Source organism: Dendrobium catenatum, unplaced genomic scaffold, assembly GCF_001605985.2.
Source record: "Dendrobium catenatum unplaced genomic scaffold, ASM160598v2 fragScaff_scaffold_629, whole genome shotgun sequence".
Classification (NCBI taxonomy): Eukaryota; Viridiplantae; Streptophyta; class Magnoliopsida; order Asparagales; family Orchidaceae; genus Dendrobium; species Dendrobium catenatum.
In genome coordinates, this window is record NW_021319091.1 from 1,115,680 (window position 1) to 1,129,702 (window position 14,023).

General features: G+C 35.5%; 1 protein-coding gene across 1 annotated transcript; it reads right to left on the reverse strand.

Moving 5' to 3' along the window:
* Positions 1-630: 630 nt before the first annotated feature.
* On the reverse strand, positions 631-9,524 carry LOC110094466 (dynamin-related protein 1E-like). The gene is made up of 14 exons (XM_020819719.2): positions 9,226-9,524; positions 9,044-9,151; positions 7,267-7,368; positions 5,742-5,792; positions 5,585-5,646; positions 3,922-4,012; positions 3,717-3,781; positions 3,298-3,492; positions 3,093-3,212; positions 2,938-3,008; positions 2,455-2,680; positions 1,495-1,545; positions 1,035-1,406; positions 631-938 (listed from the first exon to the last, which is right to left on the reverse strand). The coding sequence occupies exons 1-14, from the start codon at positions 9,422-9,424 to the stop codon at positions 810-812; spliced, it is 1,842 nt and encodes a 613-aa protein (XP_020675378.1). The 5' UTR covers positions 9,425-9,524; the 3' UTR covers positions 631-809.
* Between the last annotated feature and the right edge of the window lie 4,499 nt (positions 9,525-14,023).

Here is a 14,023-nt window from a genome sequence, read left to right on the forward strand (position 1 = left end):
AAGAAAGATGGTTGGCTGAGAATTAAGAGGCTATAAATATTTATTCTTTTACTAGAGTAAAAGAATTTTTCATATTATTAAAAATTTAGTTACAATAAATTTCATTCTCCTAGTAAGGCTAGTATACCTAGATAAATATCAGTCTAAATATTTTTATTTTTATTAAATTCTACATATATATTAATGACTTTTTAACTATTTAATAAATTTAGGCACAAGTCTGATATTTGTTCAACCTAATTTATTTTTTCATCATCATCAACTTAATGACTATTTTATAAAATTTATCTTTTAAGGCTCCATGATATCAACTTGATGACTGTTGAGATATTTCTTCCCTACATTCTTTTCTATAATAAATCTTCAAGATATTAGTTTATCAATATTGATTCATAATTATTTAATTGCATATCCTCCTATATTTAATTTTATTCCAATAATTGCTAATTCTAATATCCTCTACATATTTTCTCTATCTTTTTAATTTTTCACTTATTAATCAAAACATCTCACTTCAAATATCTTTGAAAATATCATCATAATCAATACCCCAAAATATATGAATTCAATGACTATAACTTTTGACATAAATCTTTCTTCTTTAACAAACACAAATCAATTATGCAGTACTAAAATCAATAAAAAACATACTTCTCCACCATTAATTATCTCAAGACAAAATTTTCTTTCAAAATAAGTCAATTGCAGAGTTCTTTATTCACTTACAAACTGTACATTCCATATCTGGAGAAACTTCTTCTATGCCATCGCCATCAATGCCTAAGTATATTGAAACCACCAATGAACACTTATCTGGACCACGAGACAGACTCAATCTCCTGCCTTGCAGCTTTGTAGAGCTCCAATTTCTTCGCCATCTGTTGCCTCTGCTCCATTAATGCCGGATCCTCGTCCAGAAGCTTTCCCAGATCCTTTCCCTGAACAACATCAACAAAAAACTCGTAAAAACAAGAGAAAACTTTAGAAGGAAAGAAAAAAGAAGAGATCATCAATATTTTTCCATAATACAGTACCTCCTTTCTCCCAATTTGCGTGTAAAAGTGATTAAGCAAAGAACGTTTTGACTCTCGAACTTGGCAGTAAACCACTGCCTTTGGCACAGAGATTTTGAGCGTCTCCATCACCATGGAGATGTAGGATGAAACGTTTGATGCAATTCTCCTGTAATGGCCTTCGCCGTATCGATCGACAGTGGAGGCTGAAGCAGGATTTCCTCCCTTGTCAACCTCTTGTGGAAGCTTCCTGAAGAACTCAACTGTTAGATATGACGACTCCATATCGACCAGTCGCAGTGTTGTTTTCTTGCTATCCTCACGAAATCTTTCTAAAGCTTCAAAAGAGGCAGCAGCCAGTTCAGCCTTTAGAGAGGGGAACCTCCTCAGATCCTGTTGGTTGGTAATGTTCACAGAGAATTTGTTATGATCAAATATTTATTTCTTTAATTTAAAGGATTAGATTCGTTGAAGCTTTTACCTCAGCCTCCCCAATTGACTTGCGCACTATTTCCTTCAAAATATGGTGTACCTGCAAGATTTTATCAATATTAGTTTAGATTAGTTGGGTTCATATGAATTCTCATTCTACATTCATTCATTTTGAGTGATGCATAAGATATTAAATTTTTTTATCCATTATCTTTTGATTCAAATTCTTAGATATTAATTTCATGTATCCCCCTCTAAAATGGCCAATTTTCTTTCATTGTTTTTACATTCAGACCATTTTTTTAACTATTTTATCTCAATAATGTTAATCACTCCCACAATTTCTATAATGATTATTTCTTATTCTATGATGTTATCACATAGTAGTCCTAAGGCGCATGTGCTAAGTTTCATCAATTCATCATCAGAAGTTGTCTCAGGTCCCTCAGTTTGTATACTAATACACTGAATGGTGGTTAGAAATAATGGTGGTAAAAAATATCATTATACTAAGGCTGCTGGTATCATATTGAAGATGAATGCATCATTAATGTGAAACCCTTAAGTAAAAGAAGCTAAACTCTTTACTATCGAGATATTGTCTGTTTTGGCCTAAAAGCCTCACGGTTTTGTCCTATTGGTTTCCCAGGAGATCACCCATCCCAAGATTTCTCCGGAATGAGTATGCTTAACTGTGGAGTTTCTTGATGAAATTCCAAACAATACAGATAGTGAAACCTTTAAATAAAAGAAGCTAAACTCTTAAGCATCGAGGCGGTTTTCGGTATAATGGTTGGAATTTCATTAAAAAACTTTGCAATTAAGCGTGCTCATCACAGAGAAATCTTAAGATGGGTGATCTCCAAAGAAGTTACACCAATAGGAAAAAAAATGTGAGGCCTTTAGGCCAAAGCAGACAATATCTCGATAGTTAAGAGTTTTGACATATTGATATTGAGAAAAAGGAAGAGGAAAAAAAAACTGTTCAAAAAAAAAAGTTTCATCTTACAGCATCAACTGATGCTTCAGCTGGACCTCTAAAATAGCCTATAGCTCCTTCAATAAGACGACGGTAACCTTGCTCTGGAGCAATCAAGTGAGGCTGATAACCATCTGCTTCAGAGACAACCTTTTTCACATTTTGGATAGAAAGATGTCTGTCAATTGGAAGTTTCCTGAGAGCAGCCGGTAGTTGATTATCGAAAACTCCATATATTCTTTCACCACCAGGTCTCCTGCTTGAAAACAATTTTAATTTCAATAGAAAAAAAAAAGCATAAACTAATTCACATAACTGCAGCAAATATGGAATATAAAGTATAACTTTCGATAGTTACTACTTTGTTGAATTTGTTTATTCTAACAGAATTCACAACAGAACTTCATCATTTCCTGGACATTCTTTACATCATAGATCCAATATATATTTATTTTCTGGTGGAATGGGAAATTACAAGCTATTCAAATTGAAAAGACAAGGCTAGGATTTTACCCTCCATCAAGATGTTCTTTGAAAATCCGATCAAATGAACGACAAAGTTCCAATATAGTGTAAAGCTTAGCCTGAGAATCATGGAAAGAAATGCCCTCCATAACTAAAGAAACCACAAAACTTTAATAATGTGATGAACAGAGCTTATATATTACCCCTTCATCCACTGCGACGGGTCTACCAATTCGCTCCATTTCTGCCTCAAGTTCATCAGAAGTCTTATTAATCAAAGCAGTGATACTTGGAATTTGTGCCCTGATCACAGATTCTAAATGCTGAAAGAAAGGAAATACTTATAAAATCTAACTTTCAAGTAATCCAGTATATATGAAGGGGAAAGTTGATAAAATTATATCGTACCTGTGAAAGAAGCTTCGCGAGGTATTCAGATCCCATTTTGTTAGCCAAGTGGGAATAGTCAGGACTGGTAGCAAAGTACTCTCTTTCCCTTCTCCTGGCAGCAATCATGTCAGCATTTTTATTTATGTCAGCTTGAGAACGGTTCACAACCCCAACCCAAGGGTGTTGTAATCGGTAAGCCCTTCCCTCAAGAACCTTCAAAAGTAATAGCAATAAAATCATAAAATAATTGTTTATTATCATCATCATCAACAACAACATTGTTAGCGCCATCTCAATCATTTGGAACAATATCATAGTATTTATTTGTGGAAATGACAATTAAAACAGAAGGAATTCAAGGATCAGACATCGGCATATCAATCTATTCAGCTAGCTCCAAAACTATAAAGATCTGAAGATCTTTATCATGTACTTACATCAAGAGCATTAGTTCCTTGATCCATGAGGTCTAGCTTTGTCAGAACTCCGAAAGTCCTTTCACCTATCACGACCATGATAACAGAAATGTCACGTGCAGGTAAAACAGAGAAAGAAGGCATTCAGAGCTTCTGACTTATCAACAAGATGAACAAGAAAATGTTTGCAAAAGGAAGGTTTAAGACAATATTGCCGCATTCTCACCTGTTGGATCGACTTCCCTTGAAAGTTTCATTGCATCAGACGTTGCAATATCTTGATTAGCAGGAGAAATTGCCAGTATGATGCAGTTGGGCTACACAACAGAAACATGAATTTCTGACATGGTCAGCTCTGAAAGTTCAAAGAAATAGTAAACTAGTGAACGTTAAAATGTGTGTGGCTTAGTATATCATTAAACTTAAAAACAACATTATCGGGAAACTTGTTTAGGCATGCATATTGGCTTTTAAAGTTAACATCATATGTCCGTTTCCATCAATTGAAAGCCATTAGGTTGATTCAAATAAACTTCAGCCTCTAAATCATCATTCAAAAAATCAATTTTCACATCCCTTTGATATAAATCCAAATCATAACGAGCCACTATTATCATAACAATTTTGAATGAGTTACTTTTTTATACAGTAGGAAATATCTCTTCATAATTAACATCATCCTCTTGAGTGAAACATTTAGCAACAAGCCTAGCCTTGTATTTTTTTGACATTGCAATTTGAGTCAATTTGGTCTTGGAGACTCGCTTTCATCAAACTTTTTGAACCTTCAGGCAATTCAACAAAATCTCATGTTTCATTGTAATTCATTGATTTCAACTTTTCTTTAATGATGTCTAACCACCTATCATAATTCATATTTTTTGTGGCTTATGAAAATGAAATTGGATATTCATCAATTCCTAAATCAAATTCTAACTTTTGTAGATTAAATACAAAATCATTCGGGATAACAGATCTTCTTGGTCTTTGTAATTGTCTTAATGCTATCCATACACCTCAAGGGTTGAAGATCATGTAAAACTTGAGGAGGAAAATTTCAATGAATTAATGAAATTACTTTTTGATTATTTTTCTATGTGTGAAGAATCATATTTCTAAAGGTCTCCCACTGGGTCAATGGACCAAAGGTCAAGCTAGATACTATAAAAATCTTTGGCATATCAAAAATAAAATAAACTATCATGAAAGGACATTTTTTTCCCTTTTATTTTAAATTATCTAAAAGAAGGAGACGGCAAAACAGAAAATAAACAATAACCTAAACCTACACAAAGGAAGCCGTTAAGCATCTGCTGAACTTTCAGTCTCACAAAGTTTCTCTTAAAAAAATGGGCATTGTGAACTAGTGTTTTAGCTAGATTCTTGTAACTATGTACTAAACATCTATTCTGTGTAACTATTCGAGAGGCAACTTTATAAGGACTATATAAAAGAAGATTTATTTACTAATACTTAGTTTTTCTAATCCTTGAGCATCTAATTTCCTTTCAAGAACATCAACTATATAGGTTCATTAGCAATAATTTCATCATGGGAAATTTGGTCATTCATTTCTTATTCTTCAAAATCATCAAACTAATCAACAATAGTAGGCATAACAACTTTAGAAGAAGTAATGGGTAAAGAAATTTTTACCCTAACTTCTTGAATTTCCATCTTACATGATCGTGCAACAATTTCAGTGTACTAAGTATTTTTAGTTTCAATAATTTTTGAATTATGGCCAGGACAATAAAATATACAACCTTTAATTTTTTTTTTGAAAAGCCAATGAAGAATCATAGGACTCTTTTAAGTGTGACGGGAAGTTAAAATACTACACAGAAAAAAAAAAAGGAAATAGTAATGGAAACTTTGACACGTGATACCTTTTCAACATATGAGTGAACCATATTCTCAATATCTTGCACAATGCTATCTGGCTGCCCCTCTGTAAAGCATAACCGCGGTCATGTTGATAGAAGTAATATTAACTCCAAAACACTTCAAAAAGGAAATTAGAAAATCAGTGAAAAAAAACCGTACCTACGGCTACCTTCGTGAGACCAGGTAGATCCACCAATGTGAGATTTACAACTATAAGATCAAACAATAAAAGACTCCTTTAATAGAAAAAAAAAATTTAGAGGGAAAAATATATAATGTCCATTTGCCTAAGATGATAAATCTTGCTATCGTATTATAATCTAAAAATTTGAAACTAAAATACTATATCAAAGAAAATCTAGGAAAAATGGAACTAAGTGTTTGATTCAGTTAATCATGTCTAGTACTGTTTCCAAGGTTCTTCATGTTAGGTGCAGCATCAAGTAAAAGAGCTAATTTCAATAACTAGGAAAGACCCCTTCAGTAAATGAAACTTTTAAGCGTAGAAGTACAGAAACTTCATATGTCCATTATAAAACTTCGATCAAAGTATATCTAAAAAAGATGACACTAATACACTATAATACTTTATGAAATAATAGCTAGGCAAAACGGAACCAAAGTGTTTGATTCAGTTGGTTAAGTCTTCCTTGGTCTTCAAGTTAAATGTAGCATTAATTCTAATTTAGATATAGCCAGGAACTCATAACGTCTCTCTTTTTTTATCAAAGATAGAGGGAGCAAGTAAGGAACCACACTTATCGTATGCTTGTTTTGGAGCGGAGAGCCATACCAGAAAAGAAAAAAGCTTGTTTGTTAACCAAGTCGAAATTAAGCTATCAAAAGGCATTTAATACTTACATAAGCCAAATGCATTAGGGGTATTTTAATTCCCAACACCAAAGCATAAACCAAGAACAACGACATTAATTTTGGCAATAATTGAGTAGCACTTTGATCATTTGACATTAAATTATACAATGGGAATAAAAAGGTCAGTAACTCTCAGTTAAGAAATTCTATGAATTAGCTTTCATTAGAAAGAAGAGGACAAACTTTCTTTTTGTGGCTTGTATGAGCTATTTGTTTAATGGCATACATGATGAAAACTAAAATGTTTTCAATGTTTTGCTTATGTATGGTTTTTTTTTTAAGATCCCTTAATAGTACTCTCTCTTTAATCCATTGTAGAGTAAATGACTTAATGGATGTGCTTCACTGGTAAACAACTCATTACATACAAAATTCTAAAGATTAGTGGCTCTATTTTTTTTTTCCGTTATATTGTTGCTTTCATAGGTTTTCGGAGGTGCCTCCATCTGCCAAAATACGACCATACAATTTGTTCAATATTTGAATCAAAAAGGTACACCAAGGTTGAGCAACTGAAGCCGACTTTACATAAAGGTTGGTCTAGGTTAATCCAAAAGCTACATATAAAATGGCCAACGTTCATCTAGCTTGGCAAGCCCTTGCCCACCCTACTTATAAAATGAGTTTTTAACCAACTAAAGAGAAATATAAATAATTCTAACATAGTATAGAAAGTAATAGTTAATGAAAATACAAGTAAATAGGAAAATTTTTGCCCACCATAAAAAGGAATCTATGCTTTTGAAGGTCACATGTCCATCATTCAAATTTCACTTCCCCATAAAAAAATACAAGATAAAGAAGCACGTACCATGTGGTGAGTAAATACTGAGATGAATGGGAACAGGTGAAATTTGTTTTGTTTTCCCTGTCAACCTTTCAGTTTCATCTTGAATCTCCTTGCGCACAAGAGCTGAGTTTGGAAATGGATTTAGTTAGAGACAAATAAAAGTGGCATGAGTAAACGAATGCAGCAAAATGGTAAATAATGATATAAACCATGAGACATCTAATATGCATGATGACAAAAGCTAGGCTATCCATCATTTAAGATATACTTCCTATAGCTTATGTTAAATTCACGCCAAAGAAGTCATCTTAAAATTAATTTTTACTTGCCAAATCACAAGGGAAAAAAAAAACTCATCATGAACAAGAAAGATGTAGGCATTTAAAGTATGCAGTTGAAATAAAAGTCATATCCAAATGGATGGAGTTTCTGGTGCATAAAATGGTTCAGAAATGGAATGCCAACATAAAAAAAAGTACATTCAGTTAAAAGGTGCACTTGCCCAAAATGGCCTCGACTAGAGGAGCACTCATTGGAGCAAGTTAGAGATAGGTAGACACTCATCCCAATGAAGCTCGCATTATAGGGGCTTACTCCCAAGGAGTTTGATCAAAGAGATACATATTCTAAGTGAGTTCGACCAAAGAACTCACCTTAGCAAATCTTCACTTGAAGAAGAACTCACCTTATGAGAACTCCACTCTTTCAGTTGTTCTCCTAGTCAAGTGATTCACCATCCACATATATCACCAATCAAATTACAAGAGGCAGACACCTACATAACCTGTAGTCATGACTCCAACCATATTTGCCCCCAGCTCATAGCCACTTGCATGGGATATTGACTTAAAAGGCATGTCACTTGCCCTAAGGGAATATTCACCTTCGCAAACTAGCCTAGGATATGCATCCTTCAGGATTCAGTCCAATGCACTTGCCTTCGAGGACTGGCCCAGCGGACTCAGCACCCCTCCAAGTTACTCGCCAGAGACATCTTGAGCCACATCAGAGATGGATGGCCACAAATGTACATTTTGGCCTAGTCCACATACTTAAACGAATCTATACTTGTCAAACTATGTATTACTTTTCTATTTTTCTAGGTGTATTTTCTTGTAGCCATCTAAATCCTATAAATAAGGGATAAAGAGATATATGTTGAACTTCAAGCCATTTCTACTATCCACAAAGATTATTTGACTTCTTAGCTGTTCTCTATACCGACTTACTCTCTATCATGTTCTCTTTATCTACATAGTTAGGCTTGCTAGTAGATACCCATGGACAAATTTGTATCCAACAACATTAGCTCCTTGATCACTCTCCCTATTTCTTCCTATTAAAATATTCAAATATAAATTGATCAAATCAGGTACTTGATTCAAATAAAGTACCGTGACTGAATCCTCATAAACTCATGTTCGTGCGAACAGTTTATAAGTGAAGACGATCCATCCAAATTTCCATAGGCTATACAATTCTTTTGGTTGAAGTTTAACATTTCAGTTAAAGAATGATAAAAAAGACGGCAACCAAAAAAATCATGTGGTGTAATTTTAAACCATTTCACCCAACAACTGGTAAAACAACCATCCGAATTTAAAGTAATTCACGTTTTCACAAGCTTTCTGAGTTTTTTCAATCATTGCAATAAATCACGAACAATTGAAACCAGGTGAGAAATAACCATCGATAACTTCCAATTAACAACGCAATAGCATCAAAATTTGAACTCAAAAAATTAAAAAAGAAAGAAAAACAGAGCCTTCAAAGCGAATATTCCAAAAAAATCACTTACAATAGTCGGTGAACTTCCTATTCGGCAAGTGAAGAAACTCGGCATACTCAGGCTGCCCTTCTTCAACCTGGTGAAGCTGCAGCACAAGCGGCCGCCTCGTCACAATCCCTTCTCGACGAAAAAGAAGCCCATCAGCAAACAAGTCAAAAAGCGCTATCAAGCTCAAGATAGCCGGTCATTACCTGATCCTCGCGGAAGGAAGTCGCGGCCAACGAAGCTCTCAAGGACGGAGGACTTTCCGGAACTCTGTCCCCCAACGACGGCGACAGAGGGCAGCGCCTCCCAGAGGGCGGGAAGTGCAGCGGCGCCTTCGCCACTGAAGTCGCCGAGCACGGTGCACGCGCGCTGGATCCTATTTACGAGCCCAATCAAGCTTTCCATCCCGCGCTGAATCGCAAGAGAAATGGCGCGCGGGGAAGAAGCTATAGGAGGAAGAGAAGATCTCAACGGAAAATATTTTTTTCTAGTACCTGTTGTCGTCTTTTCCGTGCTGCGACTCTCCTCTAAAAACATCAGGCATCAGGGGCAAATAAGGAAATTCGACTTATCGGATCCCCACGAGAGGGTATTTTTGGGTTTTCGTAATGTGATTGAGTTCTATAATTTATTAATTTAATAATAATCGCGATTCGCGCATAGGCCAGCTGCCGACCACGCTTTTAATTAAATTGCAATTTATTTTTCGTCCAATTATAGAAATATAATGAATTTTTAAAATAATTATGTGAAATAATTAATTAAATAAAAAAGAACAAAAAAAAAAAAAAGAATATATGTAGAGTGACTTGGGTGTAGGGGTTATAAGTCAGTGAAGCTTACTCGTGAGTTGAATTGAGCTTGACTCGATAAATGACCCATGAGTTGAACTTGATGAACTAAAAGTCAAGTTTTAGCTAGACTCGACTCAGCTTATTAACTAACGAGCTGATTAATTTAAAAAATTTTACAATAAAAATACAATTTAAAATATGTTAAAATTTAGGAGTAAGAGCATAAAGCTATTGTAAATATTTTAAAATTATGACTTCATTCAGGACAATTTTTTTTTAAAGTTTTTTAGCACAAAAGATTTTTAAACTTCAAAATTTTGAAATATAAAGCTGTTTTAAAAACCATAAGAAAGTTGTCTCAAACAAAGCATATATCTCACTTTCTTCTATCACGTGATTTTTTATTCTTTATCTTCTAATTTCTCTTTTTTTATAATTTTATTAAAATAATTATTTGAATCATAATTTTTTTTTTGTTTTTGATTATTGGGGGATTTACATACATGCCACTTTATTATACCTATAGTACATATTTAACACCCAAAAATTAAATATTACATTCATACCACCCAAAAACTAATTTTACAATATAAATATCACTCCGTCTCAACTCCGTCTCAGAAACCTTCACTCCGTCTCTTCCTCCCCGCGTTAACTGTTCTTTCCACGCTAGAATTCAGTCTTCGACGATGTCGGCCGCTGGACCTTCGATATCCCCGTCGATGGCCTTTGTGCCCAATCGGAAAGTGGCGACGGAATCGTTGTTCCTAGGGGTAGCTTCCAGTTCGTGATGTTCTGTCTTCTAGTGTTGATGTACTTCGGAGGGAAGTTCGACGATAAGGTTATCCGAGAAATTGAGATCGCCCAGAGAAATTTCCTTCTCAAAGCTAGTAAGATCACTTTTCTACCTTACCTGCCAGCGATCACTGACTATTTCTTTCATAAAAAGCTAAGAAATGCTAAAGAATTTCACCGGAAGTAGACAGAAGTATTTTGCCTAGGCCTTTTCATTCTTCCCCATTACGTAATAGAAGATATCAATTTTGAAGGGTATTTGATACCCAATAACGCGCTGATCAATTTCAGTGTTGTGGAAATGGATGGCTTAGGATGAGAAGATTTGGGAAGAAGCCGCAGAATGCAAGCCTGAGAGGTTTATGAAGGGAGGATCAGCAGAAAAAATGAGTGCAACTGGCTGTTGTTCAAAACCTGAAGCAATGCATAAAAGAGCATTCTTTAAACGTTGTTATTCTTATAGTTCTAATCGATTATTCTTACAGTATTTCTCTAACAATCTTATAAACTGAACCTACTAGATTACCTGCAGAATGCTTCAGCCTCCTTACAAACCTTAAATCATATCAGAATATAACCTAAATGATAATATAAATAAAATCCAATCAATCAAGAATTCTTAATCCAAAGTAGTATTTATAAACCTTGAACCATATGCTAATAGCATCTGCAAGATCAGCGACAGATCCTTCCCCTTCCCTTCCGGCGGGAACTGCTCCGACACCTGATGAAAATTTATCATTTGAAGTTTGGTCGCAGAAGAAAATAAAAGTTTGGTGTTCCCGATCACGAGCAGAGGTTTGTATTCCCGATCGCAAGCAGTCGAGCAAAGGATCGCGAGCAGCCGGACGCGAGCAACGAGCAGAAGGAAGGTATTCCCGATCACGAGCAGAGGTTTTCGTGAGCAGATGGAATCCCGATCGATTGTGTTCGCGAGCAGAGATATTTGCTAACAGGAAAATTCCACGGGAAAAATACGCCGTGAGGGTCGAAGTAACAGAGTGGTAGAAGTGAGGTAAAAATTGAGTTTTAGGTGGTATAAGAGTAATGTTAAATTTTAAGGTGTTAGATATGTAAATGATTATAAATATTGTGGTATGTATGTAAATTTCCCTTGATTATTAACGAGCAGATTTGTGAGCTTACATGACCTTGCTGAATTATGTTCAAACTCAAGCTCAAATTTGAGGTAGCTTGAGCTTGGCTGCCATAAGCAAAACAATATATGATACGTTATCATAAAATTTTCTTGATCGGGCATGAATCTCGAGGCAAAATCAAGCCGGAAACTTCAAAAATTAAATCCGGGAGCATCTGAACTCCGATTTCAACAAACTTACTGTCAAACTGAGCATCTCGGAAATACAAACCCAATGACACCAAATTTAACTCAATCCGAGCCCAAATCAAAAACCTGAAATGCTGTTGGAAAGTTCATACCACAATTTGAGTTACCAAACGGTCTCCGATTTTAACGAGCTTGTAGTCGAATCGAACGGCTCGACGAGACGAATCCAACGAGCCCAAGATCATTGAATTATAACATCATTAAAACCTTCAAATGTGTAATGAATGGTGCCTAATAAAGGGATTCAATATCAACCGTTCATTTGACCATGATCTCACACCTATTTACAAGCTATGCCACTCTAGAAAATCTATAAATAGACCCCTCATTTCTCATGAGAGAGGACCCCAAGCAAGAAGAAGAGAAGAAGAGAGGAAAAGGAGAGGAGAGATCAGCTCCTCCTCGACCACCGCCGGAGTTCTTCCCGTCGTCAGAACGACCCCAAAATCCCGCCGGACTCCCGAGTGACGCAGGAACTCTGCTCGACTTTATAACTGAATTTCAATTCAGAAGAAACTCATTGTAATCTGATCGTCCTAACTTGTTGGTCGAATCAGCCTCTTGTATCTCAAACTACACTAGTTGAACTTTTCAATTGGGCGCGGCCCCGTGGTTTTTTTTTTTCTCTTTTTAGGATTTTTCACGTAAAAATCATGTGGTTCTTTTATCTTCTGTTTGTGTGTGCTAGATATTCATACAATGCTCAGACGAAAATTTTACAACTCTACCGCCGCGTATATTCTAGCCCGCAACAATATATATAATGTAAATTTATAATTAAATATGTTCAAAATTTAAATAATAATAAAAATAATGTGAAGCTTTAGGTTCGAGCGGATCTTCTAACAGTGAGATTAATTATTTTGTGCGGATGCTGAACGTCATTCGGAGACCAACCAAAATGTGCCACGTCATCCGTGCACTTGGTATAACATCTTGGTACTACTTGATATAATGGCTTAATATCGCTGATATGACACATTTTAAATAATCTTCGGACGACCTCCTGCAACTGATCTCCCGAGATAATATTTCCTCTAACATTGCAGGGGATTGGTGTTTCTAGAGTGTCGCGTTTTTCCACAACACGTTTCAAAGTCGCCGGTGCGACCAGTTTTTCTTTGACGGTTGATGCAATAGATATGTTTCGGGACCAATTTTTTTGACCCACAACTGAACCCGTGGCTATAGCAGCTTGCGTGTTTGGGTACGACGTGGTGACGTTGCCAGCTTTCAGTTGAACACAATCTTGATGGTCAAGGTGTCAAAGAGTAGAAAGCCGGAAGCGAACCGCCGAATGACTAACGATCAGCAAGGACAAATTCGGTAGCTTGTGATCCCATTTGGGAATTGCATGGCATTTACATGTATGGACAAAACATAAATAAAGGGCATAATAAGCCAAAATTCTTAACAATGTGATTTTTTATTCTAAAAAAAATCTTTATCACATAATAAAATTTTAATAATAACAAAATAGTTGATATTTTATTTTTATATAAAAAATTAACTTGTACTTTTATAATTTTCATATGAAAAATTTTAAAACATAAAAATTATGAGCTGAATTCAGTAATAATATACATATTTTGTTCTTATCAGTTATTTGATTTTCATTATAGTGATTACAAAATTCGATTCTCTACAAGAGGATAATTGAAGCTTAATAGGCCCCCCCCGCTCATGCCTCTTTCATTTTTGTCTCGAGCTCGGTTCGCACCACCACACACGTCACAAGCTCCAACAGTCCGACTCCCCCCCCATCATTCAGCCGTCCGCCCGACCCTATTAGCTTTTTGCGAGCCCCTTGACGAGTAATCGAGTCGAGTGAACGACTGTTCAAACTCGAGCTCAATAAGCCCAACGAGCTTGATAAGCTCGACTTGCGAGCTCGCCAAAGAGTCGAGCCCAAGCCGACTCAAGAGTCTGCTTGATTCAGTTACACTCCTACTAGAGATCATTTAGTCATGATTTGAATATCATAATGACCTTAGGATCTAATGATTTTGGGTTTATTGTATTCAACTTGTTGATCCACTTGATTTAACTCACACAAGATTTAGAGAC

Excerpts from the sequence above, each read along its gene's own strand:
- LOC110094466 (XM_020819719.2), bottom strand. The coding sequence starts at position 9,424 with ATGGAAAGCTTGATTGGGCTCGTAAATAGGATCCAGCGCGCGTGCACC. Across the intron at positions 9,152-9,225 it reads CTTCCTTCCGCGAGGATCAG|GGATTGTGACGAGGCGGCCG; the intron begins GTAATGACCGGC and ends TTCGTCGAGAAG. Across the intron at positions 1,546-2,454 it reads CTGAAGCATCAGTTGATGCT|GTACACCATATTTTGAAGGA; the intron begins GTAAGATGAAAC and ends AAAATCTTGCAG.